The sequence below is a fragment of the Mandrillus leucophaeus genome, unplaced genomic scaffold (assembly GCF_000951045.1).
Source record: "Mandrillus leucophaeus isolate KB7577 unplaced genomic scaffold, Mleu.le_1.0 Scaffold683, whole genome shotgun sequence".
NCBI classification, from domain to species: Eukaryota; Metazoa; Chordata; class Mammalia; order Primates; family Cercopithecidae; genus Mandrillus; species Mandrillus leucophaeus.
This window is the reverse complement of record NW_012107397.1, coordinates 1,143,592-1,163,029: the sequence shown is the minus strand read 5'-3', so window position 1 is coordinate 1,163,029 and position 19,438 is coordinate 1,143,592. Positions and strand designations below refer to the sequence as shown.

General features: G+C 36.1%; 1 protein-coding gene across 1 annotated transcript in view; it reads left to right on the top strand.

The window, feature by feature from the left end:
- Positions 1 to 19,438, top strand: part of ROS1 (ROS proto-oncogene 1, receptor tyrosine kinase) — a 144,092-nt gene that overhangs the window by 46,506 nt on the left and 78,148 nt on the right. The window contains exons 18-22 of the mRNA XM_012002357.1: positions 2,274 to 2,374; positions 16,145 to 16,359; positions 16,694 to 16,854; positions 17,231 to 17,375; positions 17,661 to 17,737. Of these exons, the coding sequence (XP_011857747.1) occupies positions 2,274 to 2,374; positions 16,145 to 16,359; positions 16,694 to 16,854; positions 17,231 to 17,375; positions 17,661 to 17,737 (699 nt within the window). The remainder of the gene's footprint in view (positions 1 to 2,273; positions 2,375 to 16,144; positions 16,360 to 16,693; positions 16,855 to 17,230; positions 17,376 to 17,660; positions 17,738 to 19,438) is intronic.

Sequence of the window (19,438 nt, the reverse complement as noted above, 5' to 3'; positions counted from 1 at the left end):
AAGGAGGGAGGGTGGAAGTTGGGTGGGGGATAAAAATACCCTACATATTGGGTACATTTTTACACTACTCAGGTGACTGGTGCACTAAAATCTCAGTCTTTACAACTGTACAATTCTTCCTTGTAACCAAAAACTACCTGTACCCCAAAAGCTATTGAAATTAAATATATATATATAGAGAGAGCAAAAGAATGGAAATTTAAAAAAACACTCCTTTCCAAATCCTCTCCCAGGTTGTGAAGTGCTGTTGTTGCTTTTGCAAATCTGTGTTCCGGTTCCATGGTTTGATGTCTAATCTATCTGACTCCATTAGTACCAGTGGATGCTCTGAAGGCAACACATTTTGCATCCAGCAAAGCTCTTCATCTCTCTCTTGTTCATTTATGTCATGTACAGATTTATTATGCAGTAATAATATATTTTGCAATCAGCAGATATAATGAAATACAGTCAGGCAATTATTTATAGAAAGGCCCAATTATTTGTGTGATAAAAAAAGAATGAACAAAGTAAGAGATTCTTCTAAGGTAAAAAGATACCTTTTGCCACATCTGATGAGCTCAACTTACAGCATATGGTACATTTTTACCATAGAATTAAAATTTAACATAAAGATTTCAGTTTAGATCAGAGAGGTTTATATACACGGTATGGATTACCCTCTGACTGTTTAAATATGAAGCTGCTGACTGCCCGGAGGAATGGGATGATGACCCAGCACCTGAATTTTACTTAGAGTTTGAATAGTTTGTTGTATTCCAGCAAAAAATTGTAGAATCTCCTTCTTAAAATAGATAAAATAGACTTAATTTGTAATGTAGAAACTCTAGTGCATCTCGTTGTAAATAACCAAACAAGGTTAACCTGATTTCTCTTTAACTGAAAAAAAAAAATCAGTAAATTTCTCTCAGCACGGAGCAAGGACTTGATTCAACTCCTAAAAGACTGGGAATTGCCAGAATACATTTTTACCTTCTGGAGAATAAGTTGGTTGAATTTTCCTGAAGATAGAAGGCTGTGATTTATATGACAACCGAAGGGTTTTTGCCATCATGTACCTTGTAACTGTTTCTTTGTAGAAGGTAACTTTTCAGGAAGAATTTTTACCTCTTGGATACCTTATTATTGTAGTCTTTTCACATATCTTTCACTGGCTCATGATTTTTGTCTAAATGCTGCTGTATCTTGCTAAAGATAAAGTCATCAACTTTAATTCTACTGGGGATACCTCACAACCTCTAGGTATGTTACAGGGAGATTCCACTGCTCTGAGATCAGGCTACTGGCAATCTTAGCCTATTTGGAAAATATTTGTAAAGCCAAAGAAAGCAAAAACAGGATCTTTGGATAGATCTTTGGATAGTAACTATCTTCGGAAAGCCAAAGATAGCAAAAACAGGATCTTTGGATTCTATGCCATAGGAAAAGCAGCCTTTCTTCAGGCCTCACCTCGTCGACTGGATGTAAACTTAAGATATACATTGCAACAAGAAAGCAAAGAATAGTAAGAAGTGGTTCTCATATGTCATCTGGAAATAGGGCTTTATATACACATTACTATTCAATTTTAACACACAAACATCCTTTGTGTATGATCTTTTTAAAGTATATAAGAATGTTTTGGGTTGCAATTAATAGAAAATACAATTCAAAATGGTTTAAACCATTGTTGCCATGTTAGAATCACCTGTGAAGTTTTAAAGTATACTGGAGCCTAGGTTCCATCCCCAGAGATCATAATTTAATAGAGTGCAGCCTGGGAATTGAGATTTTTTAAAAACTCCGTAGATCATTCTAATGTGCAGCTATGTTTGATAACAACAGGTTTAAACAACAGCAAAATTCACTGGCTCATGTTGCTAAAGAGGCCGAAGTTATCACTATCTTTAGGCAAGCTTGGTGCAGGCTCAACGCTTCAGATTCAGTAGCTCTGGAGTGTGATTGATAATTTGTGTTTGTTCCAAGTTTCCAGGTGATGCTGTTGCTGCAGGTCTGAGAATCGTACTTTGATAATTACTGGAGCTAGGTATATAAAAGTGAATAATATACTCGTTGCCTTTTTGTAAAATTTTAGGACACCAGTGTTTATATCCAAATAGCATAGTAATAAGTGTGATCATATAACTCTTATATTCAGAAAAAAGTAAACATTATTGAATTTTTTATTCCAAAGAGGATGTTAAAGAGAAATCTACAGCATAAGTGTGACCTGGTCACAAAGATATGCTTCAAACATGTATTTGGTTTATTTTCTTACCTTACTTTCTATTTAGGTGATTGCTCTAACTTTAGACCTCAGTGATGGGCTCCTGTATTGGTTGGTTCAAGACAGTCAATGTATTCACCTGTACACAGCTGTTCTTCGGGGACAGAGGTAAGTAGAGTCCCTCAAAGGCAATTGATTGAGAAGCATACTTGTCAGTCATAAATGATAATGCATAAAAATTCATTTATTCTTTCAATAAACATTTTCTGATTATCCAGTGTGTTGCAGGCATTGGGCTTTTAGCGTAAAGGGGTTTGTAAATAACTAGTTACAGTAGAATATGGTAAGTGCTGTGAGTATAGGCACTCAGGAGGATGCTGCTTAAGAGCCCAGGAAGTGTATGGATAAGCTTTTCTGCTTCTTCACAAAATAGAGTATACATTATGGAATGAAGGCAGAACTCTTCCTGTGATGTCTTGAATGAAAACTAGAGAGTGAAAGGGAGCACATGAAATTATCTCCTTGATCTGTGTCTTCAAACTTATCCCCCTGTCCTGCTCTTGTTGGCATCTCTACATCTTCCACATTAGCATTGTGAGATATTTTAAAAATAAATTTTACACTTTTATTTTAGAAAATCAGTTAAAATATACATAACATGAAATATTCAGATCTTAAGTATTCCATTACATCAGTTTAGACAAATGCATTTTGAGACATAGAACATATCTATCATCACAAAAATTCCTGTGCCTCTTCCCAATCAATCTGCACCTCTCCAGAAATACGTACTTTTTGTGTCTGGCTTCTTTTACTTGGCATAAAATCTTTTGCGATACATGTCGTTGTGTGTATTAGTTTTTCCTTTTTATTGCTGAGTAATATTCCATTGTGTGAAGATACTGCTGTCTGTGTATCCATTCTATGCATGTCTTCATGGACATTTTAATTGCTTCCCAATTTTGGTTATTATGAATAAAACTGAATATTTGTATACAAGCCTTTTTTTGGATGTATACTTGGATACATACCTAAGAGTAGAATTGCTGGTAATAAGGTAGATAGATGTTTATATTCTTAAGTAATTGCCAGTTTTGCAAAATGTTTGTGCCATTTTACATTCCCATAAAAATGTATGAAAATTGTCGTTCTTCCATATCCTTTCAACAGTTGGCTTTGGTAATCTTTTTTATATTCACTGTTCTTTGGTGTGGGGAGCAGTACATGTTGTGATTTTAACCAGCACTTCCCTGGTGACTGTCAATTTTGGTCACTTTTGCATTTGTTATCGGCCATTTATATATCTTCTTTTATGACGTGCCTGTTCTAGTATTCTTCTCATTTTTAAATGAGTTGTCTTTTCATTATTGAGTTGTTCTTCATATAAGCACTTTGTCAAAATATGTGTTGTGAATATTTTCTCTCAGTGTTTAGTTTATCTGCTTATTTTCTTGGTGGTGTGCTTTGATGAGCAGAATTTCATTTTGATTAAGTCCAATTTAAGCATTTTCTATATTCTGTGATTTCTGTGTTTTCTACAAGAAATCTTAGCCTATCCCAAAGTTGTGAAGATTTTATACTGTATTTTTTCTAGAAGCTTTATCATTTTAGCTTTCATGATTAGATCTGTAATTCATCTTAAATTTATTTTGGGGTATGGTGTGAGATATGAGTTAAAGTTTTCTTTTTTTCCTTTCTATAGGGATATCCAGTTATTGTAGCACCATTTGCTGAAGAGATTTTCTCTTTATTTAGTTGCTTTGGGACCTTTATTGAAAATAATTTGGGCCGGGCACAGTGGCTCACGCCTGTAATCCCAGCACTTTGGGAGGCCGAGGCCGGTGGATAGCCTAACGTCAGGAGTTTGAGACCAGCCTGACCAACGTGGTGAAACCCTATCTCTACTAAAAATACAAAAAGTAGCCGAGCATGGTGATGGGTGCCTGTAATCCCAGCTACTCAGAAGGAGTCTGAGATGATTCTCATGCTCATCCCAGCATAAGAATCACTTGAACCTGGGAGGCAGAGGTTGCAGTGAGCAGAGATTGCGCCGTTGCACTCCAGCCTGGGCAACAAGAGTGTGTATGTGTGGATCTATTTCTGGACTCTCTATTCTGTTCCTTTGATATATTTATCTATTCTTTTTGCCAGTGCTACATTGTCTTGATTACTGTAAATTCAGAGAAAAACTTGAAGATAGGCAAATTCAGTCCTACTTTGCTTTTCTTTTCCAATATTTTTATTTTGGCTATACTTGATCTTCTGCCTTTCCAAATAGATTTTAAAATCATCTCACTAATTTCTAGAATAAATCCTGCTGGAATTTTGAATCTCTTTTCAGTTTAGGGAGAATGAATATCTTAAAATTTTGAATCTTCCAATCAATGAAAATGATGTATCTCTCCATTTGTTTAGGTTTTCTTTAATATCTCTCAGCAGTGTTTTATAGTTTTTAGTGTAGATGTCTAAAATATCTTTTATTAGCTTAATGCCTAGGTATCTAATTAGTCGTCTCAAAAATGACTTAGGAAGCATTCTGTCAATTTTATGAAAGCATTTGTATAGAATTGCTATTAATTCTTCTTTAGTTTTGATAAAATCCACAAGCAAATTCATCTGGACCTGGAGTTTTCTTTGTGGAAAATTATTTGATTACAAATTCAGTATCTTTTAAAGATATAAGGCTATTTATTTGTATTTCTTCTTGAGCCAGTTTTGGTAATTCATGCTTTCAAGAATTTGTCATTTTCCATGGGTTGTCAAATTTAATAATATCCTCTTATTATAATTTTAATGTCTACAGTGTCTGTAGTGATATCCTTTTATACTTCCGCTATTGGCACATTTTTTTTGTTGATCACTCCTGCTAAAAGTTTGTCAATTTATTTATCTTTTCAAATAATCTGTTTCTGGTATTATTGACTTTTTTCTGTTTTGTCAATTTTTGATTTCATTAATTTCTAATCTTATTTTTATTATTTTCCCTTTTCTATTTATTTTAGCCATAATTTTGTGTTATTTTTCTAGGTTTTTAAATTGAAAAGAAAGGTCATTGTTTTTGTATCATTCCACTCACTGGCATTTAAAACTATGAGTTTCTTTCAAGGTCTATATTAGTTGTATTCAACAGATTTTGGTATGTCTCCAACTGTGATTATAGGTTTGCCTATAGTTCTTTTTGGTTAATGTATTTGGGTGCTTTATATTTAGTAGGTTGATTATCTATATACTTGATTATATTGCCTTTTTATCATTATAAAACACTCCTATTCATCTATGCTAATATTCTTCATCTTAAAGATTCCTTTGTCTGATATTACTATGGCCACATCAGTTTTCTTTTGCTTAGTGTTTGCAAACTATTTCCATGTATTTACTTTTTAACTGCTTTGAATATTTATATTTATTGTATTGTTTTATTGTTGGTTTTAAAATTTTTATTTTCGTTTAAGGGGTACATGTGCAGGTAAGTTCTATAGATAAATAGTGTGTCCTGGGGGTTTGGGGTACAGATTGTTACCCAGGTAACAAGCATATTACCCCATAGGTATTTTCTCTTTTTTAAAACATTTTATTTTTTAATTCAATAGGTTTTTGGGGAACAGGTGGTGTTTGGTTACATGGATAAGTTCTTTAGTGGTGAATTCTGAAATTTTGGTAAACCCATCACCTGAGCGGTGTACACTGTACCCAGTGTGTAGTCTTTTATCCCTCACCCTCCTCCCACCCTTTACTCCAAATCCCCAAAGTCCATTGTATCATTCTTATGCCTTTGCATCCTCATAGCTTAGCTCCCACTTATGAGTGAGAATGTACGATGTTTGGTTTTCCATTCCTGAGTTACTTCACTTAGAATAATGGTCTCCAATTCCATCTGGGTTGCTATGAATGCCATTATTTTGTTCCTTTTCATGACTGGGTAGTATTCATATATATATATATATATGAATATATATATGTATATATATATACACACATATATATATGTGTATATATATGTGTGTATATATATGTGTGTATATATGTGTGTATATATATATACACACACACCACATTTTCTTTATTCACTCACTAATACGTGTTTGTGCTGGTTCCATATTTTTGCAATCATGAATTGTGCTGCTATAAACATGCATGTGCATGTATCTTTTTCATATAATGACTTCTTTTCGCCGAGTGGATACCCAATGGTGGGATTGCTGGATCAAATGGTAGATCTACTTTTAGTTCTTGAAGGAATTTTCACACTGTTTTCCATAGTGGTTGTACTAGTTTACATTCCCACCAGCAGTGTAAGAGTGTTCCCTTTTCACCACATCCATGCCAACATCTATTTTTTGAGATGGTTTGTTTTTTTTCTTGTTGATTTGTTTGCATTCCTTGTAGATTCTGGATATTAGTCCTTTGTCAGATACATAGTTTGTGAATATTTTCTCCCACTATGTGTGTTGTCTGTTTACTCTGCTTATTATTTTGCTGTGCAGAAACTTTTTAGTTCAATTAAGTCCCATCTATTTATCTTTGTTTCTGTTGCATTTGATGCTGGTTTTTTTGTCATAAAGTCTTTTCCTAAGCCAATGTCTAGAAGGGTTTCTTCAATGTTATCTTCTAGAATTGTTAAGGTTTCAGGTCTTAGATTTAAGTCTTTGATCCATCTTGAGTTGATTTTTGTATAAGGTGAGAGATGAGGATCCAGCTTCATTCTTGTACATGTGGTTTTCCAATTATCCCAGCATCATTTGTTGAATAGGGTATCCTTTCCCTACTTTATGTTTTTGTTTGCTTTGTGGAAGATCAGTTGACTGTAAGTAATTGGCTTTATTTCCAGGTTCTCTATTCTGTTACATTGATACGTGTGCCTATTTTTATACCAGTGTCATACTGTTTTGGTGACTATATCCTTACAGTACAGTTTGAAGTCAGGTAATGTGATGCCTCCAGATTTGTTCTTTTTGCTTAGTCTTGCTTTGGCTACGTGGGCTCTTTTTTGGTTCCACATGCATTTTAGGATTGTTCTCTCTTGTTCTGTGAAGAATGATGCTGGTATTTCGATGTGAATTACATTGAATTTGTAGATTGCTTTTGGCAGTATGGTCATTTTTCACAATATTGAGTCTACCCATTCATGAGCATGGGATATGTTTCCATTTGTTTATGTCATCTATGATTTTTTTTTCTTTCCTTCTTTCCTTCTTTTTTACTTTTTTTTTTTATTATACTTTAAGTTCTAGGATACATGTGCACAATGTGCAGGTTTGTTACATATGTATACATGTGCCATGTTGGTGTGGTCATCTATGATTTCTTTCAGCAGTGTTGTATAGTTTTCCTTGCAGAAGTCTTTCATCTTCTTAGGTACATTTGTGAGTATATTTTTGCAGCTATTGTAAAAGGGGTTGAATTATTGATTTGATTCTCAGCTTGATCACTGTTGGTGCATAGCAGTGCTACTGATTTGTGTACATTAATTTTGTATTCTGAAATTTTGCTGAATTCATTTATCAGTATTAGGAGCTTTATGGAGAAGTATTTAGAGTTTTCTAGATATATGATCACGTCATCAGCAAATAGTGATAGTATGACTTCCTTTTTACTGATTTGGATGCCCTTTATTTCTTTCTCTTGTCTGATTACTCTAGCTAGGACTTCCAGTACTATGTTGAACAGAACTGGTGAGACTGGGCATCCTTGTCTTGTTCCAGTTCTCAGAGGGAATGCTTTCAACTTTTCCCTATTCGTATAATGTTGGCTGTGAGTTTGTCATACATGGCTTTTATTACATTAAGATATGTCCCTTCTATGCCAGTGTTGCTGAGGTTTTAATCATAAAGGGATGCTGAATTTTGTCAAGTGCTTTTTCTGCATCTATTGAGATGATCATGTGATTTTTGTTTTTAATTCTATTTATGTGGTGTATCACACTTATTTACTTGTGTATGTTAAACCATACCTACATCCTTGGTATGAAACCCACTTGATTATATGGATTATTTTTTGATATGCTGTTGGATTCATTTAACTAGTATTTGGTTAATGATATTTGCATCTATATTCATCAGGGATGTTTGTCTGAAGTTTTCTTTTTGTGTTATGTCTTTCCTGGTTTGGTATTAGGGTGATATTGGTTTCATGGAATGATTTAGGGAAGATTCCCTCTTTATCTTTTGGAATAGTGTCAATAGAATTAGTACCAATTGTTTGAATCTCTGATAAAATTCAGCTGTTTATTATCTGTCTGGTCCTAGACTTTTTTTTGTTGGCAATTTTTAAATTAACATTTCAGTCTTGCTTCTTGTTATTGGTCTGTTCAGAGTTTCTATGTATCCCTAGTTTAATCTAGGGGGATTGTATATTTTCAGGAATTTATCCATCTCCTCTAGGTTTTCTAGTGTGTGCATATAGAGGTGTTCATAGTAGCCTTGAATGATCTTTTGTGTTTCTGTAGTATTGGTTATACTGTCTTACATTTTGTTTGTAATTGAGCTTGTTTGGATCTTCTCTCTTTTTTTCTTTGTTAATCTTCCTAATGGTCTGTCAGTTTTGTTTATCTTTTCAAAGAACCAGCTTTTCGTTTCATTTACCTTTTGTATTGCCTTTTTCTATCGGTTTCATTTAGTTCTGCTCTGATCTTTGTTATTTCTTTTTTTCTGTTGGGTTTCAGTTTGGTTTGTTCTTGTTTTTCTAGTTCCTGAGGTATGACCTTAGATTGTCTGTGTGTGCTCTTTCAGACTTTTTGATGTAGGCATTCAATGCTATGAGCTTTCCTCTCAGCACTGCTTTTTGCTGTATCCCAGATGTTTTGATAGGTTATATCACTGTTACTGTTCAGTTCAAATAATTATTACATCTCCCTCTTGAATGCATTGTTGAACCAATGATCATTCAGGAGCAAGTTATTTAATTTTCACGTATTTGCATGGTTTTGAGAGTTGCTTTTGGAGTTGATTTCCAATTTTCTTTTTCCACTGTGGTCTGGGAGTGTACTTATATATTAATTTCGATTTTCTTCAATTTGTTGAGACTTGTTTATTTGGCTATCATATGGCCTGTCTTGAAGAGTTTTCCATGTGTTGATGAATAGAATGTATATTCTGCCGTTGTTGACTAGAATGTTCTGTAAATATCTGTTAAGTCCATTTGTTCTAGAGTATAATTGAAGTCTATTTTTTTTTGTTGACTTTCTGTCATCACAACCTGTCTAGTGCTGTCAGTGGAGTATTGAAGCCCCTACTATTGTGTTGCTGCCTATCTCATTTCTTAGGTCTAGGAGTCATTGTTTTATAAATTTGGAAGATCCAGTGTTAAGTGCATATATATTTAGGACTGTTATATTTTCCTGTTGGACTAGTCCTTTTATCATTATATAATGTCCCTCTTTGTCTTTTTAAACTGTTGTTGCTTTAAAGTCTGTTTTGTCTGATTTAAGAATAGCTACTTCTGCTCACTTTTGGTTTCCATTTGCATGGAATATCTTTTTCCACTCCTTTACGTTGAGTTTCTGTGAGTTCCTTGTGTGTTAGGTGAGTCTCTTGAAGACAGAAGAAATTTGGTTGGTGAATTCTTACCCGTTTTGCAATTCTGTATCTTCAAAGAGGTGTATTTAGGCCATTTACATTCGATGTTAGTATTGAGAAGTACGGTACTATTTTATTCATTATGCTAGTTACTGCCTGAATGCCTTGTTTTTTTTTTTTTTTTTTTCATTGTGTTATTGTTTTATAGGTTCTTTGAGATTTATGCTTTAAGGAGGTTCTATTTTGGTGTATTTCAAGGATTTGTTTCAAGATTTAAAGCTCCTTTTAGCAGTTCTTGCAGTGCTAGCTTGTTAGTGGCAAATTCTCTCAGCCTTTGTTTGTCTGAAAAAGACTGTGACTTTCCTTCATTTGTGAAGCTTAGTTTTCCTGAATACAAAATTCATGGCCAATAACTGTTCTGTTTAAGGAGGCTAAAGATAGGATCCCAATCCCTTCTAGCTTGTAAGTTTGAGAAATCTGCTGTTAATCTGATAGGTTTTCATTTATAGGTTACCTGATATTTTTGCCTCACAGCTCTAAAGATCCTTTCCTCCATCTTGACTTTAGATAACCTGATGACTATGTGCCTAGGCAGTGATCTTTTTGTGATGAATTTCCCAGGTGTTCTTTGGGCTTCTTGTATTTGAATGTCTAGATCTCTAGCAAGACCAGGTAAGTTTTCCTCAATTATTCCCTCAAATATGTTTTCCAAACATTTAGATTTCTCTTCTTCCTTGGAAACACTAATTATTCTTAGGTTTGGTCATTTAACAGGATCCCAAACTTCTTAGAGGCTTTGTTCTTTTTTTTTTGTTATTATTCCTTTTTTTGTTTTTGTTGGACTGAGTTAATTCAAAAGCCTTGTCTTCAAGCTCTGAAATTCTTTCTTCTACTTGTTTGATTCTATTGCTGAGACTTTCTAGTGTATTTGCATTTCTCTAAGCATATCTTTCATTTCCAGAAGTTGTGATTGTTTTTTATTTATGCTGTCTATTTCTCTGGATATTTTTTCTATCCATATCCTGTATCATTTTTAAAATTTCTTTAAGTTGGTATTCACCTTTTTCTAGTGCCTCCTTGATTAGCATATTAATTGACTTTCTGAATTCTTTTTCTGCCAATTCAGAGATTTCTTGGTTTGGATCCATTGCTGGTGAGCTAATGTGATCTTTTGGGGATGTTAAAGAACTTTGTTTTGTAATATTACTGGAATTGTTTTTCTGGATTTGGGTGGATCATGTCAGAGGAAGATCTGGGGCTCAAAGGCTGTTGTTCAGATTCTTTTGTCCCATGGGGTGCTCCCTTGATGTGGTGCTCTCCCTCTTCCCCTAGGGATGGGGCTTCCTAAGAGCTGAACTGTGATGATGATTATTTCTGTTCCAGGTCTAGCCTCCCAGTGGAGCTACCCAGCTCCAGGCTGGTACTGGGAAGTGTCTGCAAAGGCTCTTACGATGTGATTCATCTTCAAGCCTCTCAGCCATGGATACTAGCACCTGTTCTGGGGGAGATAGCAGGGGACTGAAGTGGACTCTGGGAGGGTCCTTTGTGGTACTTTTGTTTAGTGCACTGGTTTTGTGTTGGTTGGCCTCCAGCCAGGAGCTAGCACTTTCAAAAGAGCATTAGTTGCAGTAGTATAGGGAAGATTTAGCTTGCCCTAGAGTCACCTGGATAAGTATTCAGGTTTCTCAGGCAGTGGGTGGGGCCATAGAGCCCCCAAGAGAGTATGTCTTTTGTCTTCAGCTACCAGGATGGGTAGAGAAAGACCATCAGTTGGGGCAGGGTTAGGCATGACTGAGCTCAGACTCTCCTTGGGCGGGGCTTGCTGTGGCTGCTGTGGGGGATGGGGGAGTAGTTCTCAGGTTGATGGAGTTATGTTCCCAGGGGTATTATGGCTGCCTTTATTGCCTTATACAGGCCACCAGGGAAGTGAGGAAAAGCCAGCAGTGACAGGCTTCGCCCAACTCCCACACATCCTGAAAGGCCAGTCTCACTCCCACTTGTCCCCCATGCAGCCAGTGAGTAGGGCTAAGAACTTGCTGCAAGTTACAAGCCTCCCTGCTGAAAAAGCAAGCAGGGCCTTCAGGTTTCATACCTTCCACCTGTCATGGTTTCTGTGTTCATATCTGCACTCCCTGTTTGTCCTCTTTTCCAGATTCTGTCCAGGAAACTTTGTATTTGGTTGAAATTTTTACAAAGTTCAGCTGGAACTTTTCTTCTCTCTGTGGTGTTTCTCCAGTTCCACTGGCAGTCCTCCCCAAGGATCAGCAAGACAAAGTCAGGAATGGCTTCCCTGGGGACTGCGAGTGCCCACAGGTCTCTTCCTGCTGCTTCCTCTACCCATATAGTTTGCTTGGCTCTAAATTTGCCTCAGCTCCGGGTGAGGTCAAATCCTTTTCCCATGATCTGGACCTTCAGGTTTCCAACAGAGGATGTGTGTTTGGGGGCGGACACTCCCCATATCACACTTTGGGCACTCAGTGTTTTGGCTGTCTCACAAAGCCTGCAGCAGCAAGCCTCTTCCTTCAAAGGGTCTGTGGATTCTCTCAGCTGTGTTGGTATGTTCCTGTGGTAGTTCTTGGAGCAAAAGTTCATGATGTGAGTCTCCACATGCTGCTCTGTCCATTGAATGGGAGCTGCAAGTTAGTCCTTGTCTCCTATCCAACATTTTGGGAATTGATCTGAGTCTTTACATTTAAAATGTCTTTCTTGTAAACAACATGCAGGATTTTGCATTTTTACACAATCTAACAATTTCTGCATTTTAATTAAGGCATTTGGTTCATTTACATTTAATATAATTATCAATATGTTTGGATTTAAGTCTATTATCTTGATGTGTGACTTCCATTTTTCTCTTAGCTCTTTGTTCCTCTGTTTCTACTTCTTTGCCATTTTTGTGGGTGAATAAAATAATTCTTAGTATTCCATTTTATCTCCTCTAATGACATTTTAAGTATGTCTATTTGTATTTTTTAGGTTACATTAGAAATTAAAATATGCATTTTTTACATGATACATCTTCAACTGATCAAGTCAACATCCAAATATATCCTTCACTTCATAAATGATTTAAAAACTTTATGACTATATACGCCTAATTTTTACCACCCTACTGTTAGTGTTCTTGGTGTTATATGTTTTACTTCTACTCATACTTTAAAATCCATGTTCTTTTGTAAATAGGCAATAATTTAAAAATATTTAACTTATAGTTTTTAAGGGAGAAGTTACACATCTAGAATTAAAATATAGGACATAAAGTCATTAGAACCCAGCATTTAGAGGGAGCATTTAGAGATCATTTTATTTGTCCATTCTCTGCATTCTCTGGGTCTGTATATGCTGGTTTCTTTAGTCTAGCTCCTCAAGCATCCACAGATGCAACATAAAGTAGAGGAAGGAAATTCCTTCTTAAAAAATATATTTCCTCATCTCAAGGTTGGTAATGTTTTCTTGTATGTATGCATGGTGGAGTATAGCAGCTCCCAGTGAAATAACACAAAGGGCAGGCACTTTTGCCCTCCAAGTAAGTCTTGCCTTTTAATCCTATCAGGAAAAAAAGAAGTTTTACATATAGAGATTGGGATTCCAGAGTCATCTTATAAGGAGAAAGGATTTTCTAACGTATAATCAAAATTCCTTCCCTTTAGTTTAGATCAGCTTTGTCCAATACAAATATAATGCAAGTCACATATGTAATTATAAATTTTCTACTTGACTCATTTAAAAAAAAGTAAAAACAAGTAAATGTAACTTTAATAGTACATTTTAATATTTTGATAACATATCAAAATGTCACTTCAATATGCAATCTGAATAAAACTTATAAAGTTACTTTATATTCTTTTTTCACATTAATTCTTGGATGTCCTGTTTGTATCTTATGTTTATAGCATATCTTAATTTGCAAACTGAGTTTTCATAGAAAATCTTTGATCTGTGTTTAGATTTCATGAAATTTACAGGCAAAATAGTTGATTTACATACTCATTGTTCTAAAATACTCAAAAATATTTTAATATATTATACATGATCCATAATATATGAATCAAATATTAGTTTTAACATTTAGCACAAATTAATTAAAATTAAATAACTTTAAGTTTTGGTTCCTTGGTCATACCACATTTCAAGGGCTCAGTAGTCACATGTAGCTAGTTGCTGCTGTACTGAGCAGTACATCTCTAGTCTGTAGTAGAGATGAGATAAACTGATTGCTGTCACTCATCATATTCTGAACTTAAGAACTGCAGTTGAACTGCCCTTCAAACTACTCTTCCCTCTCCTATGTACATCCATTCCCTTTAGTTGATACAAATACAACCTATTTGAGGCACTGTGAAATTCTCAAAACAAAACTTTTATTTATATTTTTCTAAAGAGAGAAAAGGAAATGCTTTAAAATGATTTACAGAAATCACTGAAAAAACAATCAATCAATCACTCCAAAATGCTGAGGATAACTGAGATAGTTCTGTTTTTGAGTACTAAACAAGTGTTATAATTTTAGAAACAAGCAGATTTTTCAAGTAAAAATAATTGCAAAATTTCCTTCCATTGAGGGAAAAACCTCTAAACACAATTTAAGTAACAGGTTTTTTACTTGAATTTCCTAGTCTGAAAAGGAGCATTTTGATCAAACTATTGAAATTGATAAGCACTTTGAAATAACAGACAGTTGTGAACAGTATAAAGTGAAGGACCCAGCATGCTAGAATAGTAAATGGCAGGTAAATCAGATGACTAACCAAGAGCAGGAGGAAGGCATCGTTCAATGGGAAGGAACAATTCAACAGATCATGCCTTCTGGATTGATTTCCTCTGTTCATCTTGTTATGCCTGGCTGTTCATTTTGGGGTTGTGGGGTCATGGAATTGATTTTTTAAAATCCATCTTTTTATTTCTTGAGAAAACCATGATGAAACGTGATCGGCTTCACCCAGATGCAGACTTATTAGTGTTATACCCACATTTAATAGATGGTTCAATGAGAGGTTAAATTATTTGCCTGAAGTCAAACATTTAATAATTGGCTGAACTGGAGTTCCATGCAATTCTGTCTGTTTCTGAAGAATCCCCTACGTTGCAAATTCATTAATTCACAGTGGGGCCTAGTCTCATTCAGAAATGAGAATAGTCATGTAGGCATGCAGGCCATGCCTTCTTGGCATCATGTGAACTGGGTTAGATGTGAAGTGGTTGCTTTAAGAACAAGGAATCTGAGTGAGCGTTATTAGATACACTAGAAGGCTGCCCACACGGGGCAGTGTCAGAGCAGTGATGAATTCTGCTCATAACAGAGTTACTCTGTGTGCCTAGGGACTGGAGTCCTCATGGCTACCACATTTAAGAGCTGTCATTCCTGTCAATTCCGGATAAATACTTGGAAATTCTTGCACTTTGGGTGTGTCTTTTTTTTCAAATTCCTCAATGCAATAGGCATTCCCTTTTAAAGTAACATGTACCTGAATCCTAACTTGCTGTCTCCATCATGATTTATTGCATTGGCTGGTCTCAAAGCTCTTCTGCTTCACATCCATAGGCTAACTTCACATCTGTAGGCTAATTGATTGCATTGGTTGGTCCCAAAGCTCTTCTGCTTCACATCTACAGATGGCAAATTTATACTTCAGGCATTGGTTTGTATGGGTCTCATTTCTGGATGATTACCTTACTTCCAGGTCCTGTAAGAACCTTGCCTCATGTCTTCCTTATGCTAATACAAGTGTTGTAGGAGCACATAGAATAAACCAAAGATGCAATCTCTGAACTAATGAAGTAATGAGAATCCAGGTTGTGCCTTTGTTGTAGAGTATTACCAAAATCACAAGTATTTTTTAAAAAGCTGCAACCTATCTAAACACGCTTGATATTGTAATATCACATTAATAAGAAAAGCCCCCAGAGAGGAGCACAGTGCTCATGCCTGTGATCCCAGCACTTTGAGAAGCTGAGGTGGACGGATCACTTGAGGTCAGGAGTTCGAGACCAGCCTGGCCAATGTGTGAAACCCTGTCTCAACTAAAAATACAAAAAAATTAGCCAGGCATAGTGATGTGTGCATGTAATCCCAGCTACTTGGGAGGGTGAGGCAGGAGAATATCTTGAAGCTGGAAGGCAGAGGTTGCAGTGAGCTGTGATCATGCCACTGCACTCCAGCCTGGGCAACAGAGTGAGACTCCATCTCAAAGAAACAAGAAAAGCCCCCAGAAAATTTAGGTCTACTACTTTTAAAAAATGTGAAATAAAAACCCAACTTAATATGAAACAAAAAAAGACAATAATTGTTACAAAGTATTTTCTTTATTTTAATGTACACGAATACGCACAGATACTCACAAACACATATTCTCACGAGTACTTGCATGGACTAGCCCTTCCACCACTCCAGAAACACACACTAATTGGCGTTATGTTTTAGCAGCACTGGGGATACCACCATCACAGAGTTTGCAGCCTGGAGTACTTCTGAAATTTCCCAGAATGCACTGATGTACTATAGCGGTCGGCTGTTCTGGATCAATGGCTTTCGGATTATCACAACTCAGGAAATAGGTCAGAGAACCAGTGTCTCTGTTTTGGAACCAGCCAAATTTAATCAGTTCACAATTATTCAGACATCCCTTAAGCCTCTGCCAGGTACAGTATTGCATTCCTGCTTACCCTACTCCATTATACTTTTGGTTAAATAAATACTTAGGCTGAGATTTTCTTTTTCTTAATAATTAAGTTTTAAGAGGAACAAGGCTTCAGTCATTTCAGTTCATTTGCTTGCAGTGAGTTTAATCTTAACCCTAATTTACAGCCTGAAAAAGTCAGAAAAAGATGATTTTTTTTCACGATATGTTAAAGAAAAGAAAAATTTTGTTTCAGTTCTAATTATTAGTAATCGCTATTGATGTTCTATGATTTCTATATTGATCAATAATCTTCAGTTTTTTCTCCTATTTCTTTTTTTTCTTTCATCCTGTAGGGAACTTTTCCTTTACCCCTAAGGTTATTCCAGATTCTGTTCAAGAGTCTTCATTTAGGATTGAAGGAAATGCTTCAAGTTTTCAAATCCTGTGGAATGGTCCCCCTGCGGTAGACTGGGGTGTAGTTTTCTACAGCGTAGAATTTAGTGCTCATTCTAAGGTATGGTGTTGGTTCCAGTAACTTTCATTTCCCAAACAGACCGTACTATCTGTGTCAGCCCTACCCACACTGATCTGTACCATCTTGACTTAGCCAAGCCCATCTTCTTTGTCATTCCCACAGCATTTGATTATTAAGGGTATTCCCCAGAAGACTTGTTTGCAGCCAGTCTCTGACTGCTTGGTGCTGACTGCTGTGCTGGACACACTTTAACTGGTCTGTGTGGCACAACATGGAACTTGCCAAAATTAGCACTTCCAAAATTGCAAATTTTGATTCTACATGTGAACCAAAGTTTGGAGATTTTAGGTAATAAGGAATGAAAGATTTTGTAATTCTCTCCCTGAGAAAATAATGTTTTCTGTTTATATTTCAGTTCTTGGCTAGTGAACGACACTCTTTACCTGTATTTACTGTGGAAGGACTGGAACCTTATGCCTTATTTAATCTTTCTGTCACTCCTTATACCTACTGGGGAAAGGGCTCCAAAACAGCTCTGTCCCTTCGAGCACCTGAAACAGGTACAGGGGTTAAGATATCTCTTTTTTAAAAAAAGCAGAATCTCACTTTTCGTGATCTGGAATGGGTAGTTGATATTTTAAAATAATTTTCAGTTTTATAGATGTTTTTAGATTCAGTATCCTTTCAATGACTTTTTGGAGATTAGAATAGCTTCATTAACATAAATATGCATAATTTATTCCAAAAGAGTATTTCAAAGATTTCTTAACAGCCATTTCACTTGATTGTAGTGATGTAGAAGATGCAGATGCATATTTCAGGTAATTTGCAAAATCCTTTATAAGGAAAATGGGCATTTAAGGGCAGAGACAGTTTTCTTGAAAGGCAGACTATCCTCATAGACAAGAACTCAGAATCTTCTGTAGGTGAATAACTGATATCTAAATTTAATCTTTTGAGGGAAAGATATTTTAAAAAGGATACTAGCCATATTATTACATGTGTATATCACCTTAAAGTGTACAAAGCACATTTTTATGTATCACTCCTTTATTAAATATTTACTACATACCTATCATTTGTCAGAAACATCATTTCATTTGATCCTCACATAGCTCTGAGATGGGTAGGAAAGTCTTATTATCTTGATTATGCAAGAAAGAAAACGAAAGCCTAGTGGCTGCCCAAATAAAATAGTTACTAAGTAGTTTAATCAAATCTCCAATCAGTCACTTTTACAAATGTTGGTAAATGATAGGAATTTATGTAAAGCTAATACAGGATTTGGCAGGTGGGAAGAGCTTAATAAATATAGATATCCATTCCCCATTGCCTTTTTTACTGTTAAGATTATTTCAACAATATTCATCTATGAATCACACAACAGGAACATAGTGAGGCCTGGGCAGGTTCCAGAGCAGTTAGCATTGGATCCAGGCATGTTCTGCTTGAGATTTCCTTGGGATATCAGCTTGGTTGAATTGTTCTGTGGAAATGGACTTGACTGCATCCATCAGGGGAGCCAGTGGGAGCAAGAGTCAACAGCACTCTGCTGGATATTGGAGGCGATAAGAAAGGATGATAAGATTTGGCCTTTGCCTTCAGGAAATTTACAATATAACCAGGAAATTATCTAAATTGACCAATATTTATTAACCACTTACTGTGTGCTCATTTTATACTAGACTTGGGAGGATTTAACAAGGAATAAGAGGAGATGCTTTCTCTGATGGAGCTCATAAAACAGGGGAGAGATAAACACATGCACAGCAAATGATAATAGATACTAGAGAGTTATTCCTGAGCAGCAGTGGCATAGAGTGAGTAGACAAGCCTATGAAACCTTCACCTATATCAAGCTGCCTCAGGCATTCTTAAGAGGGAAGATGCCTTTGGGAAATGGAAACTTTAGTGCACCCTGAAAGATGGAGCAAGAAGAGCTATCCCATGTAGGAAGAGAAGCCTAATGTAAGAAGGCCTGGAGATTGAATAATAGTGTGAGTGTTAAACATTAAATAGCAATGTGATTGGAATGAGGGAGGGAATGAAGACCTTGTGGAGGAGTCCTAAGAGAGGAGAGGGCCGTTCAGAGAGAATGACTTAGAAATCAGGCAGAGACATTTCTCTTGATTAAAGGACTGAGAGATACTGAACCGCTTGGTTTGGCTCTAGAATAAATAAGTACTCCCAGACCTTGCTCTTGGGGTATTATCAGCCTCCCCTAAAACTTTCTGCTTCCTAGGGACTTCAGGGGGACAGGGCCTAGGTCTCTGATTTATGCTGTATTTTACACCCTGAACTGGCTGAAGGCTGGTGGGACTTACTGCCAGACATCCCTATGATAACATTTTCAGCTTCACTGAAATCACTCTGTCAGGATGAAAGTGGATGTTGCATTTTATAGGGAGAACCAGACACCTTCTATCTACACAAGGCCCAGACAAGAAAGGTGTGCTTAAATGGTAGTAGGAAGGATTTGAGTTGAATGTAAGGAAGTCTTGCCTGTCAGTCAGATGTGCTGAAATTATCAGGATGAGTTCCTGAAGAAATCTATGGAATATTCTCTCCTGAAGATCTTTAAGAATACACCGGGGCCTATCATGGGGAGGGGGGAGGGGGGAGG